Source organism: Eurypyga helias, unplaced genomic scaffold (assembly GCF_000690775.1).
Source record: "Eurypyga helias isolate BGI_N326 unplaced genomic scaffold, ASM69077v1 scaffold7216, whole genome shotgun sequence".
Lineage (NCBI taxonomy): Eukaryota > Metazoa > Chordata > Aves > Eurypygiformes > Eurypygidae > Eurypyga > Eurypyga helias.
The window spans coordinates 186571-207356 of NW_010257146.1; the positions used below are offsets into that span (position 1 = coordinate 186571).

Sequence of the window (20786 nt, forward strand, 5' to 3'; positions counted from 1 at the left end):
CTGCAGAACTGTTTTTTCTTTTTATCCCCCAGCAAAACAGCAGGGCTGCCAGATGAACTTACTCATTTCAAGTATATTCATCTCTTTAAATACACACATGCACTCTTCAGGAGCGCTGCACGTCAAGTCTGAAACAGGAGCACAAGAAGACCACAAACAAGATCCCTAACCGTCTCTGGGGACTTCAGACTGATTTCAAGCATACAGGAAAAGCTGCTTATAGAATTGTGCAGGCTAGATTAGAATACATTCTTTACTCGGCAAACATGCTTTTAAAAATATGAAAGATCCTGCATATGACATTCAATATAGGTACTTGCCTGTAATACAGACAGGTAAAAAAAAAACCAAAAACACAAGAAAACTTTTGGTCACCAAAAGTTTGTTTATCTGACAATCATGGTAGGAAGCAAGTGATATCCCAAAATGAAGAATACCAAATGCTGTATGTTTTGTTAACTATATGCTTTTAAAAACAGAGCCTTTAACTAAAATTTGAATAATATTAATCATATTATGCCTTCTAAAATGGCTGGGGCGGGAAGCACCAGTTAAAAGAAAAAGAAGTTTCCTTTGGATGCAGAGAAAGGAAAGCATCCTTATTTAAAAACAACTTACAGCAGTTCTATAAAGTGCCTGTTAGAGGAAAGACATCAACAGATGTTTTCCTTGTGCAAAATAGGTATTTTCCAGCTCAGATCTTTGGAACACATACACTACCCAGAGTTTGTGTTCATGCTCCACTTGTAATTGCAGTAATTCAATAAAACTTCTAATCTGCACCACCAAAATTATTTTGATTGATGCAAACTGCCCACCTCCCCCAATTCACCTTTGAGGACTTGAACTAAAAAAATGTCCTTAGAAAACTCTGGGTTTCATTTCCTCATTTCTTAATTTCTCTTCCATCTCAACTGCCCGTTGTGCATGTTTACTTTTGACTGTTAAAGCCCATTAACCGAAGGCTCTATGAAATACATTCTCTCCTAAGGAACAGCAAAATCACGTTGTGTACCACTGTAAGACACTTAAAATTTTAAAAAGCAGCATTTAGGATCAATCTAAAGCCTGACACGGACCTGTCTCCCCACTGAAATGCAAAATGTAAGACCTTTTGAAATGGCTTTATTATCAGAGTGTGGGTGGATATTTAAAGTGATTTGAAACTTAAAGGTGCCTAGAAGTTCACAAAACAGAAGCTGAAGCAGCCCAAGTTACCGCCGCTTTCAGTTTTAGGCTCAGGTCCACCTACAGCCAAGCACAGGCTCCAGGAGGACAGAGACCACAGGGACAGGAGGGAAAGCCCCTCCGGTCTGAGCCGCCAGCGCTGCAATCACTGCAGTGCAGCGGGGCCGCACCAGCAGGTTCAGTACAGGTCAGGCTCGGGCTGAGGCAGGACGGGGAGTTAATGCGTACACCACCCCTCAGCCTCCCGGCACGCTGGCTACTGGCTGTCTATCACTGAACTACTAACACTGCACTACAGCTTGGCGGGCCAGGACCCATTACAGGTTCCGGCTGGAGCCCCGGTCAGGGCCGGAGCAGAGAGCACAGGTGTTCCTTTGTAAGCCACCAAGCTGCGGATCGACACCTCCAATGAACACACACACAACCACCCACCCCAGAACACCACCAGGCCTTCCCTTCCAACCTGCCCTCCCCCCCAGCCCACTGCTGTTTCGGCAGTCCATCATCCCTTCTGAGTGTAGGAGGAGTTTTCACATCTCCGAGCAGGAGCGGAGAAAACGGGTACAATGTTTATGCAAACGAGTATGAATTACATCTAAATCAAGACAACAGATTTTTAAGTGACTTAAATAAAATACATGTACATTCAAAAAAAATCTATATATATTTGCCCATTTTAGAGAGAACAAGCCGAGTGCTTATTTGATCTGAGCTGTGTCTTGTAGGAAAGGTATTCTGAATGTACCAGTGCACAGCTGGTCTGACCAGCCAGGAAGTTCATGCTGCAAAGGAGTCCTTCTGGGATAAAACGTGTAATCAGGCTCATAGTTCAAGAGACAACTCAGTGATGCCATGTAGATATCTGCAAATCTGGACAGACGTCTTAGGAAATAAGTTGGATTCTCATCAGTTCTGAACAAGCTTCCGAACTGTGCATTGAAGAAATTCCTGTTCATCTCCCTGTCCCCGCCAAAAAAGAAAACAAAGAGGATGAGCACACCCACACACACATCCCTCTACCGGCCAGCATCCAGACCCTGAAGCAAGCAGGTCCTACCATCTGCCACATGCATTGTTCTCTTGCCATTGCACTTCCAACCACTTAAATGCACCACTTAAGGAATTTCTGCATCTCTTGCACACACGTAGCCCAGACCCAGCAGTCACAGTAGTGACCAGAAGAGATTCACACTTTTCCCACTAAAACCAGTGATAAGTTGCTTCTGACTTCAGAAACATGACACCTTCCTAGGCTTTTCTTCCTAGAGATTGTGAAAGACGACTTTTGCCTTCATCTAAGTCCTAACAACATCCACTAGTCCTAAAGATGAAAGACATGTTTAAAAAAATGCAAATTTGGCTTAGTGCAGGCAAAAAGCTGAAATGCGTCTGGAATTAACTTGTGTTGTCAGTCACTGCCAAGTATCATTCCCTTTCCATCCACTTCCACGTTTCTGGGGAAGGCTGCTGGTGGTACACCTGCTGGCCTTGCCAACTGTGCACTTTACACACCCTGCATTTAGGGACTGACCCTTCACGATAGTAGGGTTTTTTTAGGAGTTTTAACCCTATTACCTATCTCTGTGATGAGTCCACTGCTAAATCCAGACTAGTGCAGAGCCTAGTTGCTACATACGATACATTTTAGAACATGAACAATGTGAAGAAATCATCTGAAGAACCTGCAGTGACTTGTCTTGCTACAGAAACACATTTTTAAACCATGCAGAAGTTAAGCTGTGCAATCAACAGCAACGGTGACAGCCGAACACAGCGGGACAGGAGAAACAGGATGCATTTGATCCGACGTTACCCTTTCCTGCAGAAAACTAACATCTGTTCCAAAGAAGGGGAACAGGGTCAGAGGGGAGAAGAGCTGTGCAGGTAGAATACTGCTTTACGCAGAGAGTTTTAGAAGGTTTGTAACTACCACGGAATATGCATCAGGGATGGACAGAAATTCTGAAGAAACCTGTAGAAGATGCCACAACAGCACACTTGGCTACAATGAAGCATGTTGCTAATTCTTCATCTCCCATGTCTTACCTCATTTCCTTTCTTTCCTTCTTCCATTCTTCTAAAATCATTTGCGAATCAGGATCACGGTGAACCTGGAATGTAAAGTATGGATGACAGGTGACTAAGGATGCCCTTGCAAATGAGCCTTTTCCTTAAAAAACCCTTACCAGCTAAACAGGCCAAGAGCAATGCTTTCGAGTACACAAGTGTCGGCCACACGCATTTTAAACAACCTAAAGCAGGAGTCAATCCAGGCTGACAAGTGGAGGAAGGGAACAAGATTTTGGTAAAGCTATCATTAACTACACACACAAATAATGACATTTATTTATCTACAGTCAAACCGGTGAACTTTAATGAGACAGAAAACGCTTGCAATGTCAACGTCCAACATTCAGAAACCTGGCTGGAGCCCTTCTGCTACCCGGAGCCGATTACACATACACACAGAACAAACCTGCATGTGTTCCAGTAATCCTGTCAAGGTTTGCAGCCAGGTCATGGTTTGAATGTACTTCTCTGTGTTCATGATTTTAATCTCTGACCGTAACTCTGGAATAATGGCACCAGTGCGCCAGCCGTGTTTCAGGGTCAAATCCTATTTACCAAGAATAATTACAAGTATTAGTCTTAAAAAGAACTACTTGAAAAAACTAAAGAATCTGACCATTGTTTATCCCAAAGGAGCACTAATTTAATTGCTTCTTATGTATAAGCAGAAATATTAAACAGCAGGACATAACTGTGCCAACAGGCAATAGAATCCAATTTCAAAGCTAGCTTTGAACCCCACATTTTTAAAGAGAGAGAGATAAAGAACACGTAAGCACTAATTCATTCGGTTTAAAACAAACAGTAGGAAATTCCTCTTGTAGATGAGGCCTCTGCTGCTGTCAGGAGTATCTGGAAGAAACCACGTGTTGGATTTTTGGTATTTACCCATATGCTCAGCCAACAGAAGGGGCCTATCAGGACCCCCAGCTATTCAAGCTCCTTCTGACAAGTACAGACAAAGCAATTGCTTGCTTGTGCTCTTTCCGCCACTGTGCCAGAGAAGAACAGGGCTGTGCCCTCCCTCCTTTGGCCCTCAGCCTTCTGAAGCACCCCAACTTATTTTTCTTTTAAAAACCAGATCAGGGTAAAAATGTTAAGATCTGCTGGTGCTGAAACATGTTACCACAGGGTAAAGGCATATCCAGGCATTCCTACGCAGTCAGTTATAAGAGAGTTAAGTGGTGGTCACTTACTCCAAAGTAATAGTTAACAGTACATTTGTTCATAAAGTAGTAAGATGATGCCTGGACAGTGGGGCTACAAACCACAGAAAGAAACTTCACCATTAGCGACAGGAAGAGTGCCTCCTGCACGCAAATCAGAAGTTCATTCAGCTCACATTACATCTGGTAGTAAATCTCATCCAAATCAGCCACATCCTGTACGTTTGGGTATCTCTGTTTATTCTCTGTTACACCTGACACAATCAGTATCTGGATCAGGAATACAAACTCACATGTTCCTGAGCAGAGCTGGTAAACAAGTTAAACGCTACAAGTCGGGTGGAAAACATGATCTGCCTCTTACAGCACCTATTTTCTTCACTGCAAGAAAAGCAATACGGCTTGACTATCAACCCAAGCTGTTCTACTTAGAAATCCCAAATCAATGTGTGTTATAACGAACAACTGGGGAGGAAGAGAGGAGAAACTAACAAAAAGCCTCCTATTTGGTCCCATTTTGTGCAAGTAAACTACTTACTGCCAAGTCACTGTAAATGTGATCACCGAAGTAGAGAACCTTAGAGCCCCTCCAGCCGGTGAGCTTCAGAAACTCGTACAGGTTACCCTGCAGAAACAATGACACATACGTTGTAGCGGCACGCAACTTGCGGCTTCACAGGCGTGAAAATCCAGTACCTGAAGGGGCTACAGGGAAGCTGGGGGGGACTTTTTACAAGGGCCTGTAGTGACAGGGCAAGGAGGGACGGGTTTAAATTGAAAGTGGGGAGATTTAGATTGGATACAGGGAAGAAGTTCTTCCTGGAAAGGGGGGTGAGGCACTGGAACAGGTTGCCCAGAGAAGCTGTGGATGCCCATCCTTGTGTTCAAGGCCAGGCTGGATGAGGCTTTGAGCAACCTGGTCTAGTGGAAGGTGTCCCTGCCCATGGCAGGGGGGTTAGAACTGGATGGTCTTTAAGGTCCCTTCCAACCCAAACCATTCTGTGATTCTATGAAAAGCTAATTTAGCACATACCTAAAAACATTTTCATACCAAGAATCTTGTCCTAAATTCACAGATTATGAATGCCAAAAGTTTGCAGGCAGGCAATACAATACCAACAATGAATCACTTCAGTCATTAAAACAACTCTCAAAACTCAAATCTACTTTTGAGAAGCCTTTATAATGCCTAAAGAAGCTTGGGATTCTAGGAAATACGTATTCCCATTTGAACTGAGTTTATTGAAAGCATACCTGTTTGTAAATCTGACCTTTCTGCAGCTTGTGAATTTTGTCCCAGAGCAACACTCCCCTTTCATTCACCTTCCGGAACGGTCTAGAATAGAATCGTATACCATCGTTACATTGCTGGAGAAATTCTGTCACTTTTTAGGAGGAGATTAAAATTTTTAATATCGAACATATTCACCTTTCAAAAGGAAAACATGCTCTCTAGCACCTCAACATTTTGTAATAGAAGGGAAAAAGCCCCAAACCTTCAGCTTTGGCCAGTGAAATGCCCTGTACCTATCCAGTACACCTCTGGCGTTTATAATGGACTCAGAACAACTGTTGAGAGCTAAGGCAGTGCTCCCAGACAAAGGGGAAGAACAGGGTGAGCAGTCTGCCATTAAGGAGGAGAGTAGAGAGCACAAAAGGAGTGAAGATGTGTAAACATCTTGCCCAATACCTCAGTCTGTACAACTGAACAACTGAAGAAGGCGACAGAGGTCTGGGGAAAGACATATAGCAAAGTTGGTTTTAAGGTTAAATGACAGAAAATCCCACTTTCCTCTACCTTGCTTTCAAATCATAAGTACACATAAAGGAAGAGGTCTTTTTCAAGTGTAAGAATAGTGCCTACACATTAAAAATGTGTTTATTTAATTGAACAACTAGTCCAAATACTCCAGTCTGTCAGCCCGTCTGTCCTTTAAACAGCACGTGTGACTAAAAAAAACAGAAGCAATGAAAGACATTTCCAGATAAGGGGCCGATTCTGGAAGGCACCAAAATTTCTCGGATTGCTTAGGAAATGAACACACTCCAAGTTACAAGCCAAGATGTTGAAAGCAGCTTTTGTGACCCTAACTCAGTCCAGCAGACCTGTAATAGCTGCTGAAACTTTTCTTAGGTAAGAAATGGTAAATATTTGGACTTCAGTACGGGGTGTTGCTGCATTCTGTAATGACCTCAAACGGGATTTCAACTACGATTTCATTTTACATTGCTTCCAAATTAAAATATTTCCTAACACGCTCTATAGCCTTACCTGAAATAAACTGCTTGAATCATTCTTTACCGACCAAATACCCACCTTCGCTTATCATTGAAAAAGTTTGGCTTATCAGCCTGTACGATGACCACATCAAAAAGATCCCTCCAGTCCTTGCCAACTATGAACTTCATGCCTTTGTCCCTATAAAGGGCAGGGGGATATTAACAGTGAGACTTAACAGAAGTGCAGTTATCTGTGCAACACAATGAATTACATTCAAGAACCTCACCCTCCCCATCCTCTAAAAACATATAGTTGAACAGGAACAACTCACACGAAGCTGCTGGGACTGTTTGTGATGAGAAACATTTTCTTGCCGTGGTCAGCCAGCTTTGCTAACACAGCACGAGTTTGTTCTGCATAGCAGATGTACTTCTCTGTGAGGATTGGGGAAAAAACAACACTAACTGAAAAGTTTTGCCAGTAGAATTTTCTCTGCATTCAACCAAGGGTTCAGAACACAAGGTTATGCTTAACAAAGGCACCTTAGACAAGTGGAAATAACTCTTTCAAGCTTCAAAATTTAGAATCTGTCATCTTAAATAAGGAATCCAGAAAGATCATTATACTATCTGGGAAAAAAAAAGCTTTGACAGATGATCTCATTAGTACTTACCAATATCTGCTTCAATTGCTCTGTACATTATTCCTTTGATGTGGACATCTCTGATTGAATCCTGTCAGGAAAGCAACAGAGCAATGAAGAACTGAAAAGGCTTTTCAACTATAAAACCTGTGCTCACTGCACAGCAGTGATTTGGTTTTTAAACAATTCCTTGCTCTGAATTACACTTTCAACTTCACAGAAATGCCACACAATGTTCATTATGCACATGTCACCACTAGACAAAGAGTGAGCCTGTCCTCCAAGAAACTGACTTCATACTTTGGGGGAATACAAACCTGCCCAGCACAGGCTCTTTTACATAACAGCAGCACAAGGGTGCTCAGAAGGGTGAAGCGGGGTGAAAGCCCACTGCAAAAGCAAAGCCATCCCAGATTTCTAATGATCTTTGGAGCAGAACACATTCCTTTCCTCTTGAAAAAAAACTCACAACCCAAAAGCTTTAAGTCAGATAGATTTTAGCTTATGTTCAGTCCCAAATCCCCTGGTTATTTAAAAAACAAAATTTATGAACAGACAGAAGCGAAATGCCTGAGCAGAGAACCCATAAGGAGCTCTGAAGGCATTCAGCAGCTCTCCTGAGCCAGCTCTGCACCAGACCACTCTCTAGGACAATGGTCTGCCACTTCAGTGCTTACATGGGGTATTGTCCTAAAAATCCCCAAAAAATGCCACTCTTGGGCTTCCAAAATGTTGGTGATGCTGAGCAGTACAAAAGTTTCTACAAACACTTTAGCAGAAACCACAAAAAAAACAGCCTTCTGACTCTACATAACCACAGGCAGAAGGGAAAATTACTCTGGAGTTTAAGAGTTCCTTAAAACCCCTGATCTACCTCAGAAAGTGAGAAATTCAACGTTCAGGTGTTCGACTACACATTTCCTGCACATCAACAAGGGGCCAGGAAAAGGTTTTGGATGGAAAGCTTGTGCAGACAAATGCCATCAACCTGAGCATGACCTCTTCTATTCTTAAGTAACTGTGACATAGAGTTAACTCCTCTGCAGGATACATCCTGAGGAATGAAGAGGGTCAAATTACTGTAGTCATCACTACTGGTTTGGGTTTTTTTTGAGAAAGAAGAGAGGAAAACAGGCAAGATATGCCAAAAGAAAGAGACAGCAAATGATCATATGCTAGAAAAGACACAGAGGCAGTACAACTGAAAGCTCAAAAATGGAGTTCCCTATAGTCTCGCACAATTCCTGCACTGCTGTTTGCACGGCTTTAATAACCATCCAAAGAAGCTTTATCAACGAAAAAGAGCTTCTTCACTTTCCCCCTTATCCACCTCTCAAACCTACAGAAAGAGCAACAGACCTAGAACATCAAATTTAAATCAAACGTTCAAATTATTCTGTGTTTCTTTTCCCAGGTCTACCTTCATTTTACTTATGTTTTTATGACTGTACAGCAATAATGACTTTATACAAAACATCCAAAGAAGCTTTATCAACGAAAAAGAGCTTCTTCACTTTCCCCCTTATCCACCTCTCAAACCTACAGAAAGAGCAACAGACCTAGAACATCAAATTTAAATCAAACGTTCAAATTATTCTGTGTTTCTTTTCCCAGGTCTACCTTCATTTTACTTATGTTTTTATGACTGTACAGCAATAATGACTTTATACAAAACCTGAAGTATTTCACTGGAGCTGACACAACATGTTGAAGCTTCCTGAAGTGCTCACAGAGAAGATGCACAAACACAGAGGTTGAGGTAAATGTTCCAAGCTAGTACCTTGACATCTTTGTACAAGTGAACTGGCTCGTAATCTATGTTGTTTTTCAGAAAATATTCATTCACACAAGAAAGGAGTGTCATTTCTGGCAGGGAAAATATATCCATGAATTGCTTCATTGTATTTCCTTGTGAGCTCTACAGGGATGGGAAGAAGAAAAAAGGTCAGGTGTTTCTCAAAAGAGAATACTTTCATTCATCAGTATAAACACTTCAGCTGAGTTGCAGCTTTTGCCACTACTGTTCACATTGCTTTAGATTCTTTCTGAACTAAGAGACTTTCAATAAAATAACTCCAGCAAAAGTGTTGGCTTTATTTTAAAAATTAATCATGATTCATTACTCTTAAGAGCAGTATTTTAATTCATAAACACATGAAAGCGCTCAGCTAAAAGTCAAGAGAATGACTTAGGGGTCATCATGGGAAGTCTGCACTTCTATAAGAGGCACTGGGTATTGTGATGGAGGGGTGAAGATTTTGTATTTTTTTAGTAAGTGGAATACTGATTAGGACTGCAAAACCATTTACCTCCTTGAAAAGGGATAATAAAAAATTGTAAGAATCTACAACTACTCATGCAGGAACAAAGGAAAAGATTTCTAGTCTGCAAAAGCTGTAACTCAAGTGTCATGAAAGCAGAGAATCTCATTATACAAGAGTAAATACAAACCAAATACTTGTCGAGGAAGAGAGAGGTAAAGCAGCCAGCTCAAGACAGCACACTGGTCGAGATCACAGAAACAGAGAGTAGCTGAGGTTGCTCAGTCATGGCCACCTAGAGCCAGTTGCCCAGGACCTTGTCCAGAAGGCTTCTCAATAGCCAAGGATGGAGACTCCACAACCTTCCTGGACAACCAACCCGTACCAATGCTCGGTCACCCTCACAGTAAAGGAAACCTCCTGTGATTCAGCTTGTGCCCACAGTCTCTTGTCCTGTCACTGTCCTTTCCAAGATCAAAGCAAGCACAGACCTGCAGAGACCAAGGCATCCCACAGGGAGATACTCAACACTGCTGCAGAGACCAGATTTGGGTATTCTAAATGCAGCTCCTTAAAATAAGAGCAAGTGCAAGAACAACAAAATGCTCTACAGCACAAAGAAGGGCCTTTCACATCAACATGGAATTAACATCCATAAGTAAAAAGGGCTAAAATAAAGCTGGTTTTTACTAAGAAGACAACACTGTTCCTCATTCAGGAAAGAAGAAGGAACCTATCAGCAAAGAGATCAACCTCCCCCACCAAATTCAAATCCTAAACTCAAAATATCTTTTATCATTCCTATCTCGTCAAATTCTCCAACTGTCACTCTGACAGCCTGTGTGCAAGAGATGCCTCCACACATGCTGCCACATCAGTGAAGCCATTAGACCAGTGGGAAGAAGTACACAGCCGGGGTAAGGCACCAGACATGGCTCGCTTCCCAGCCTTTATCAGATTTGCTGTGCAACACTGAGCAAGTCACTTGACTTTTCCTGTTCCACTTCTCCTTCCGTATGACCCAGTGAGGAAACAGCGACAGAAGAAACTGCACCAAGTGGGAGAAAGAGGAGACACCTCTCACTTCAGAGGGCAAACCACATCTAGCACTGTACGTCAACTACGTATTGAGAAAATACAGCTGCTAGGGAGAACAAAATGCAAACACCACTACACACACCCACCCAAAAAAATTACTTTTACAGTGCAATTTGTGGTCTTACCTTTCCATAAAAGTCACTCATTTGTTCTAAAGGGACATGGGAACCATCGTACATTGCAATGACTTCTTCATCCGGGACAACGCTAAGGCCTCTGGAAAACAACACTAGCTTCAGTCAGATTAAAATTTTCAAGTAATTACTAAATGAAAGTCTGACAGATTAACACTTAGATCTGGAGCTCATTAAAACACTAATAATGTCATAGGAACATTTTAGCCCATAAGTTAAAAGGGCATTTTTCCTTACAGAACAAGTAACATTTTAACAGGCTGATGCACACACAACACATTCCAATTTTAAGTCCTTTTTACTTTCTTACAGGGGAAAAAAGCTAATTAGTCTCCATTGAAACTATGCCTCAAGGGTTTGTAAGAAGCAGTTAGAGCCTCTGGTTTCTTAACACTAAGTAATTCCTTGCCTTGCCTTTGTTTCATACAGCACTGAGTGTTTAAACCAGATTTTTCTGCAGCATGACCTTGAAGATTCAAGGGAAAGAAAAACATACACAACTTTTAACTAAATAAGAATTTCTTTTAACTGTAGCAACAGTTCAGTTTCCCTAAATTTAAGATTACTTGAAGGACTGTTGAAAAGTAATTAAAATATAAAAATATAACAACAAATATGGAAAGAGTATACATCATCTCTCCCCAGAGTTTCTCTATCAGCTATTAAGAGATTAAATGCTTCGTTTTAGTTTGGGTTTGACTGTTTACTGTATCAACCATCTTGCACTAAAGTATCTAAAACGCTGCCAGCATGCAAGCATCTTCACCAGAGGACAGAGAAGTGTTGATGTTTTGCTTCAGATTACAAAACACAAATGAAAACCAGATCATCTGGTCCTTTTTTTCCAAGTCTATGTATGGTATTCTGTAGCCCTGTCAGACAGTTATTTCAGTGCCTCCTTTTCTTAGCCTTACCCTGGAGCACTGTGAGGCATTAAAAAATAAATTAATTCATTAATAAGCCTATTTTTTCCAGTGTTTTGCACCCACACCAGCTTTGCAGTGGAAGGCTTGATACATGAACTTCCTCGAGGCTGCTATGGTAGCAGAGTCCCACGTTCACCAGCTCCTGTACTGCGCTGCTCAACGCTACATTGACCTGCACACAGCTCTGCGCTACTGCTGGTAGGACTCCAGCATTCCAGTTAGTACTGGGCACCAACACGGCAGATGATAATTTGGTTTTGTTACATACAGAGTTCAACGAAAAGAAACGCAACCAAAACGTTGAGCACATACCAAGTAATACAATCAGAATTAAGGACCGACCCATTCTCTAGTCTGCAGGTAGCTGTGTCACGTGGTATTTGAATACTGCTAAAGAAAATGCTTGTAGATCGGGAGCTACTGAAGAACAAATCAAGAGAGGACAATAGACGTACGTGAAAGCCAGCGAGGACAGACAACTGTGTAGGCAAAGCCATAGTCTTGGCACAGTTCACAGTCCAGCTGTGTCACTACAGAGCTCGTTTTATTCCACTCACAGCAGGGACAGGCGGCACCAAGAGCGTCACCCACTGCTGCTCTCGGAGACGCGCGCCGTTAGAGGGGCAGCAGAATGGCTCACACCCCTCAGGGCGAGTGAGGCTGCACGCTGGGGCAAGTCCTGCTCCTTGCAGTGGTGTAACTGTCCTACGCATGTACGGAGCATGTGGAAGGTTAAAACGAAGAACTACACGTGTGCAGCAACTGACAGTAAAGCCCAGTGTTAGGACAGGAGAGAAAGGTAATCTTATTTTAAACAAAATTAAGAGAAAGTATCAAGTGAAATGGTAGCTTTCACTCTCTCCCTCACACACACAAGTACCCAGACATATGGCCTAGCAGTTTGTCCAGAATTACTTTGGGTGACAGAGACAACAAGGGACACCAGCCCTTCAACAAATCTCAACACCTCTCTAGAGTTTTCTCGGCTGGTCATCACATGCTGGCTTTGGATGTGACATTCGTACTACAGGTTGACAGCAACTGTGATGATCTGCCTCTTCGTTCTGTCTCACTGAGGCGTGAGGCAACAATGCTGCCAGACTCACCACCCATACATCTTCTTCTCTAGGTTGCCGTACCGTTCCAGTCATACCACTGACACCTTATTTCAAAGCCTTCAGCCTCTTTTTTTGCTCCCCCACCCCCATACAGGCTTTTGGAGAAACAACATGCATGTGTGACAATATCTTGATGACCAACTGATCCAAGTACCCCCAACACATGCCATCCTATTGTCCCTTCTATCAAGATTCCTTCTGGTGTTCACACATACATGTTTCCATTCAAACCTCCTTCGTACCAATTGTAGTGTTTCTACTACATATCTCTACAGATCAATATATCTTTGATTACTTCGTCTAGCCTTTAACCTAGCAAATTAGCATTTTTCACAGTGAAAAACGTGAAAACGTGAGCCTTTTAAAACAAATCTTACAATTAGCGACTTTCACCCTGTGTCCTGTTTCCCTCCTGGCCCTACATAAATGATTCCTTCAAAAACCACAGGAACAGGTTTTGGCAGTTGAAATACACAGTAATTATTCCCTATCAGCACGTATAAAACACACAAATAAATGGTATGACATTTCACTTGGGCTCTGATGACACATACAGAACACATTGTTTTGGCAGCTTTAGTCAACATGTTGACAGCACGAGCCTAATGCTGGACCCATGCCATCTTGTTTCCTCTTTCAATTTCCTTCCATCCTCTCCCAAAAGGCATCTTGGACTAGGCCATAAAAGAGCTGATCAGTGACTAAGGCTGAGTCACCCACCTATCCGCCCAACCGGCAAACAGAAGTAACGACTGCGTTATCATCGTTCCGTACTATCATGCACAGTTCCACAGTGAATCACCTCAAGGTTGCATTATATTTTGGCCCCAAAAGAAAACCTTTGGTCCAATGACATTAAGAACGGTGCTCAGGCTTGTTGTTTAATTCAACAGACGGTACCAAGCGTGGTGCTCATGTCAGCCAAACGTGCGTTGCTTCGTTACAGCATACTGAGCCATACCAAAAACTCTCCTGTCAAAGATCACGCACTGCGAGTCTATACCATGCAACAAAGCACAGCACTGATACCCCCTATTCTACATCAGTTCAGTCACGTGAAGAAGTGTCAGGCTGTGCGGACGCAAAGCAGCTGTGCTCCAACCACATCCTACCTGCAGAAGGAAATGCCCAAACTTAAAAGGTCTGTGCAAATACAGTAAGACCTCTCAAGCGTCTCTGCCACCCCACTGAAGTCATGCTAACGGGCACCCAGTGACAATTATGTGCATAGAAAGCAACAGCGGAGAAGTCATCAGTGTATTTTTAGATGTATTTCAGCACAATTTAACAGCCGGAAACAAAGTGAGTCAGCACTATGTGACCAGCCAGCTTGCCAACTCCCCCAGCTCCGAACTGGGGCATCAGCTGTACTCTATCAGCCAGAAAACGTGTGCCCATGCCTGCATGTACACACCGAGGTGCAAAGAAAACCCCTTCCAGCGAGGCTGCGATATTCATTCACCTCTGTGCTTGTCAGTGCACTGTTCCTGATGTGACTAATAAATGCAATTCAGAGATTCAAAGAACAAGACTACGCATTTTTTTATTAAAAATGGGAAGTAATTTTACCTACCTGTAAACTGTTCCCAGCTGAATATAATGAAAAGCATCAATCTTCATTAATAATGCCTTGTAGGGGGGAGAAAAAATAATCAGTTTTTATCACATCAACCATCTGACATGAAATTTTTTTTTTTTTTTTTTTAAAAATCAAAGCAACTTGATCTATCATCTTTCCATCTCAAGAACACCTGAGCACCTTCAAAGCTTCCAAACTACTTTTATCAATGGCTTTTACCCCAGGCTTGCCAAATCACCAGGGAAACATTGTCCAGTGACCTGAACTAGGTTATAAAGAAGTATCTTTTCCTACTAGCAGATGCTTGCTTAGGTTTACGCTGTTGCACTCTTCCCCCTGCCCACAGTAAGAACAAAACAACCAAAATCCTTTATGCTTAAAAAGTATTAAAATAAAAAAAGAAAAAAGTTAATGCCATGAAAGAGAAAAATATGAAACACCACACTTACACATCAATGCAGGGTGAAAAATGGAAAGACATAAGAGCCCTGCTTATTTTCCACGACTAGGTTCTCAGCGCTACGTAACTCGTCACAAAGTTATTCCTACATACCCGGTGCACATCATAGTGAAGTCCTCTGATTGCAAAGCTGGGATCATAATCGTATTTTCGGATTTCTGCAGGATACTAAGAAAAGAGGGAAGTGACTTTATTTTAAACCCGTAACAAAAACACATTTTAAAAACATTTCTGCAGAATCTTTAAAGCCGAAGTCTTCTACGCTCCTCATTTTCGCTAGTCATTAAAAGGGGGTTTTGGTAGGTGGGTGAGTTTTGCTGGAACGTATGTGTAGTGCAAGACAAAAACTTTTCCAAAGTTCAAGGTCAAAGTTTTAAATCCAAGTCAAGCATGGTACCTGAAGTTGGACATTCAGGTATTCTGTAGTGATCATCTTTGGACATGAGTCTCTTGTTCAGAAAGTTATTTTAATACAGGAACATTTGAAAACAAACTAAATATTATTAACTGCCTAAAATTTAATAGCTGAGTTGACTTGCATGATGAAGTGTCACCAAGAAACGCACTATACAAACGCAATTTCCAACTCAAGCTTCTAGCTAGAAACCCAAGAACATGGCCTGATTTAGAAATACCTGAACTTTACCATTCGCTTCTACTGAAAGCAAAAATCAATACTATATCATCAATATTAACAGGAGCAAAAAAATCTCTGGCATTTTCAAGAAAAAAGCAGAGCCATCCATTTTGACTCCCTATGTGTGGATCACACTCCTGATCTTAGGCTGTGTTTTAAATGCAGACCCCATGGGTGTTTAAAGATACAGTGCACTGCAAATAAACACTGATGAGAAGGAAGGAAGAAGAGAATTCACAACAGCTAATGTTACCTGGAGAAACCAGGCACCTCTAACAGGGACCTCCCCCAAGGTACAGTGTGTCACAAAGTTCAGACTCTGAAAGCAAGTTGGGCATTAAACACCATCAAGGTGAGTCACTCAGGAGAACACCAGAGTGGCCCAACTGCATTTACCCTGGCCAGCATCTCTAACACCTTGTGGTTTAGAGATCACAGAACAGTTGGGGTTGGAAGGGACCTTAAAGACCATCTAGTTCCAACCCCCTCGCCATGGGCAGGGATATCTTCCACTAGATGGGCATGAATTGAATCCCTCTGTCATGTACTTTCCCCAGGTTGTTTACAGAGCATTGGTAGCTCACAACACCTATGAGAGAGCTTTCTAACATGTTTTTCAACACAAGACTATTTTCAGCCAATAGTAATTTTGTCCTGCTTTAAGCATGTTAACCATTAAAAAAAATACATTAGAGTGTGTGCCAATGGTTTTGTTCATTTGTTTTTTAAAAAAGGTAAAATACCTCAGTCATTTCTGACAAGGCCTGAGAAAATTATCATTTCTTTGATTGATCAACAGAAAGCTGACCCTTCATTTTCCTCTCACAGGCTACAGCAGCCTTAGAACTTGACAAATGTATCTCAAACACATTCTCCACCTTCTCAACAACAGTCTCCACACATATATGGCTAATTTACAAGCCTTTGGGGGAAAAAAGTACATTATACACCTTCAATAGAGTCACTAGCTATTAGAAAAAAAAAAAATAAATAAATAGCAATTTCTCCACAAACTTTTTATCTGTATTGAAGGCTACTTGCTCCGCAACTGATGTAGATTGTGCTTGTCCTGGGCACAGGCATCTACAGTTAGAGACAACAGTCTTTTCTCCTAACTTCTGAGTGATCAACCCTACCACCACTTCCAGAAAACATGGGGGAGGCTACTGATCCAAACAAAGAACGCCATCAACAGCCTACAAACACATTGGGAAGATGTCTGGATTTGGCCAGGGCACACGAAGCAGGAGAGAAGACGAGGGCAAACATCAGGACATAATTCAGTATGTGATTAATTAAAAACTCCAGCGTCCTGCACATGCCTCAAAGCAGCCACATCAAGCATGAACAAGGAAATTTCTTTCGGACTTTCCAAATTTCTGCATGCTTGGCTTTCCTACTTATATTTATTCTACTAAAAAGCCACCGTCTTGCATGCATGCCAGTACATACAAGAAAAAGATTGAGCCTATCTTGGCACACAAATCAAAATAATGATAAAAATTGCACTGTTTGCTTACCCCACTCTTGGTAGGGATAGATCTATCTGGACCGAAACAGCACGCCAGATAAGGTAGCACAATGTCTGCGTACATTTGGAAAGAAATAAACCCAAGAGCGAGAGTTTACATTCAACACCTGCTGCCACCTCCAAGATTAGCATTAAATTGATGTTTATTTCTTGGACACACTTCAAAATTCCTTACTTCCCACATCGTATTTTGCAGTTTCTGATGAATTACCTCACGCTGCCATGACCAAAATTAGCCATCTTTTAGGTTGACTGTGACAGTCATAAAGGGCAATACTATCTAGAAGCTTTTTCTAATGTTGAAGGCAAGAAAAACATTAACAGTAAGAGCTCTCAAACACTGTTGTCCCCCAGCAAAGTCCAATAGGAGAGGATATATTTCAATAAGTTGTCTCAAAAAGTAATCACAGCTTCATTGCCTACAACTCAAGGTATTTTAATCAAAACAAACTGGAAAGTTATTACTGTCTGAATTCATTCAAACAGTAACGACAGAGCATAGTTTTAATCGTCAGCAAGAATTAACCTTGACTCCTACGGTAATGCTGACTTTTGCAAGAACCGGGTAGCTTCAATAAAGTGTATTTATACATTATACAGAAATTGCTACCACAGCATGCCAAAAACTTAGCGGGATCAAGTTGTATATGCTTGTAGCACCCATGAAGTTTTGTTTGTTCTCCCAGAGATAATTATAGATGTTTATTTATAGCTCCTAACCTTTAGATTCAAACACGAAAGTAGAGCACCACCACCCATTCAGATTTAGGTTGTATAAAATACACAAGCAGCTTTTATTAATAACTTAGGCTGTGGACGTTTTGTCTTTTACTGTCCTGCAAGCCCTGTGGTTCAAGAAACTGCCTCCTTCAGCCCGCACCTTCTTCCGTCTTTCTCCCCAGCAATACCTTCAGTTTCCCAAGTCACCCATTTCCACCCAGGCTTTCTGACACACAGTACCCTTCTCCCATCCCCAAACTACACAACCACCAGCTCCAAGCTGCTTGGATGTCAACTGGTCACCGATGACAGCACGCTGCTTGGGGAGGCAACAGGACAGAGCTCCCCTCCGCCCCCGGGGGGGACCACTGAGCTGAGCACGTAGTTGGGTGTCTCCTGTACCCAGCCTCTGATCACAGTGTCACTGCACACCGCTGAACGCCGGGCACGTACAGGGCGCCTCGCAAGCACACAGCGCAATCAAAGACCTCGTAAGAAGCCAGGCTAAAAATATTCCATGTGGAAATTAATCACTGCACTCACAGCAATGCATACAACAAAGTAACGGTAACTTCTAAGCTTCTTATCTATTAAGGTGACTCCAATAACTGACAATCAGGAACAAAAAAACACAAACACGCTGCCGCCACCAATTTAAAAATAAAACAAACAGAAGTCTATTCCTAACAGCTGTCACACTGCACTCTGCTCAAAACTGCCACTGAGAATAAACCAGGAATTCCCTGGTTCCTACATAGCTGTTGTACAAAATGTAAGGGACCCAAGCTAGGACTGAGGCATGAAAAGATGAGTTGTGCCCCCTCCCCCCACCCCGTTAGGAATAAAGAGATAATAAATAATTACTAAGTTTATTGTTATTCCATTGATTTTACTTACCCGATGCTCATTAATAAGAAGATCTCGAGCAGCATTGAAGATCAACGTGTGCAGATGTTTAGAATAGAAGACCAATGTGTAGTCGTAATCAAAACCATAAATTTCTATGTCCGACAGGCTCATTTCATTGTTTGAAAAAATAGCATCCGGATTCAGCATGTTACTCATTATTGAAGGAACCAATTCTAGGAACAAAGGAGAAAAAAAAAGTTATACCAGCCTTGCAGTTTTATTTAAATAAATACATAGAAATCCATTACCCATTTCTAAATACAAATCAGTGATGATAGAAACTATAAATCTAATTCACACTAACCAGCTAATCCTTAACAACAGGATGCCATTGAAAATGCTGTCCCTAACTTGTCTTGGTGAGCCATAGTTCTTATTTGCAGCACACTTTTCTCTGTGCAGTTCAAGCAGAAGAGGAGATGCATTTCAGCACCTTTCTCAGAGAACTCCAGACTCAATATATGTAATTTTTTGCTGACTCTTAACACATTTATTACCGCTTTTGAAAATGAACTTTGGAGTTGGAGGAGGGCATTATTATATTATTCTAGAAGCCTTGTCTTCCCCTCCCATTGTCTGGTCCACCTTCTGTCCCAGAAGCAGAGCTGACATTGTTTAAATTTGTTGCTTAAATTTTAAATATTTGTTTAAATTTGTTGCTTTAATTTCTTTTGCTTCACCATTTCAAGGTTACCACATTACCCAATTTCAACCCAAACGAGTAAACTGACTGTCAGACTTTCCAAACAACAGTTACATACACACTGTAAGACCACTTACACAGAACCCTTAAGTAACTTTAGGACCAACACCAATGTCAGTACTAAGGATGTCTATTTCTTGTTTAGAAAACTTGGAAGAGCAACATTAGGAGGCTAAATGCCACCATTCGGGAAGCGTAAAACATAAGCATGTTTTCCTGCCTTTCCTTCCCATATACTATCTTTATAATCCAGTCTTCCTTACTTGCGGAAAAAAAGAAGGGAGCTTTCATCTTAAATCTGTCCTTGAAGGGTGAGTTTAAAGGGCACATGCTTTGTTTGGTTACTTTCTACATGTAAGTCTCAAAGGAATCAAGCTTATCCCAACACCTTCAGCTCTGAGGACAGATATACTATGTGCTCCACCACGGGAGGAAACCATCACCATAAGGCAGGTAGATGTGGGGACTCCAGATCTGTCAGAAAGATAGGGCTCTGTTTTGAAAACTCTGGCACACCCACAGAAAGGGAAGTAACATTTCTTTTGTAAAAGTAATGCCTCAGACTGCTGGGCAGGTACAGTAAGGAACTTGAACAGATGCCCAATAACAGACGGTAATCTGAAACCATTCAACTTTATCAAATGCAGATACCCAAGTGTCTTAATTTTTGAGAGACAGAACAGCAATTTCACTGAGTTTAATTCCAGATTTCAAATAGAGTCCAGCACCTCTTTCACCAAAAAAAGATCCCAGGAGTTCCCCATGCTTAAGCTGACATGAAAAGTTCTATCTTTCATTTCAGGGGATTTAAAACAAGCCTCAACCAAAACATTAGCTCGTACTTTCTCCAGTCACTGCTTATAGTGATACAGGAGATAAATGTTATGCTGAGTGGAGGTAACCAAATCAAATGAAATTTGACATGCTACTATTAAGGCAAGTATTCTTATCAAAAGGACCATGAATCATTTAATTAACTTCAAGTCATAACCATAGTTGTGAGCCAACTTCCCAAATCACATTACATCACCCATTTCTGTATTATTTTTTCAAAAGTCAATTGTGCACCCTGGTGAGTCAACATTTGTTTTAAAAATAAAACTATTTCTATATCTACGTATAAAGATAAAAAAGCTTGACTGGTGCCTGCCTGAAAACAGGCAGTATAAACACCCTGTTGCTATTAGACATTCTGGCTGGAGACAGCACCCCAAGTGCTATAAACCTTGGGTCAAAAATCAAGACAGCTTTGTCATCTTAACGCTGTAACTAAGTGAAACATCACATACTGAGTGACTTAGGCTGCAATAAAATATTCTGCATGACTCTAGAAGCACTTCCCTCCACTTTGCCCACCCACACCCTCTTATTTTCTCTAAACGCTGCCCTGTTCCAAACCTCAGCTCTGGAGTATTGTTTGGG

The 20786-nt window shown here is 41.6% G+C and overlaps 1 protein-coding gene across 1 annotated transcript; it reads right to left on the bottom strand.

Annotated features, from left to right (window-relative positions):
• Positions 1-1886: 1886 nt before the first annotated feature.
• NT5DC3 (5'-nucleotidase domain containing 3) lies at positions 1887-18826 on the bottom strand. Its single transcript, XM_010153896.1, has 13 exons — positions 18650-18826; positions 14958-15032; positions 14399-14454; positions 10773-10863; positions 9069-9206; positions 7319-7379; positions 6977-7079; positions 6742-6843; positions 5679-5760; positions 4963-5049; positions 3665-3805; positions 3235-3299; positions 1887-2148 (listed from the first exon to the last, which is right to left on the bottom strand). Exons 1-13 carry the CDS (start codon positions 18815-18817, stop codon positions 1887-1889), a joined length of 1431 nt encoding a protein of 476 aa, XP_010152198.1. The 5' UTR covers positions 18818-18826.
• Positions 18827-20786: the final 1960 nt, after the last annotated feature.

What these genes read in the sequence shown, in the direction of transcription:
- NT5DC3 (XM_010153896.1), bottom strand. Translation starts at nt 18,817, where the DNA reads ATGAGTAACATGCTGAATCCGGATGCTATTTTTTCAAACAATGAAATG. An exon ending in AAGGTCAGATTTACAAACAG is followed by an intron (nt 5,050 to 5,678) that starts GTATGCTTTCAA and finishes TTGTTTCTGCAG; the next exon opens with GGTAACCTGTACGAGTTTCT. An exon ending in ACATTTACAGTGACTTGGCA is followed by an intron (nt 3,806 to 4,962) that starts GTAAGTAGTTTA and finishes CTTGGTAAATAG; the next exon opens with GATTTGACCCTGAAACACGG.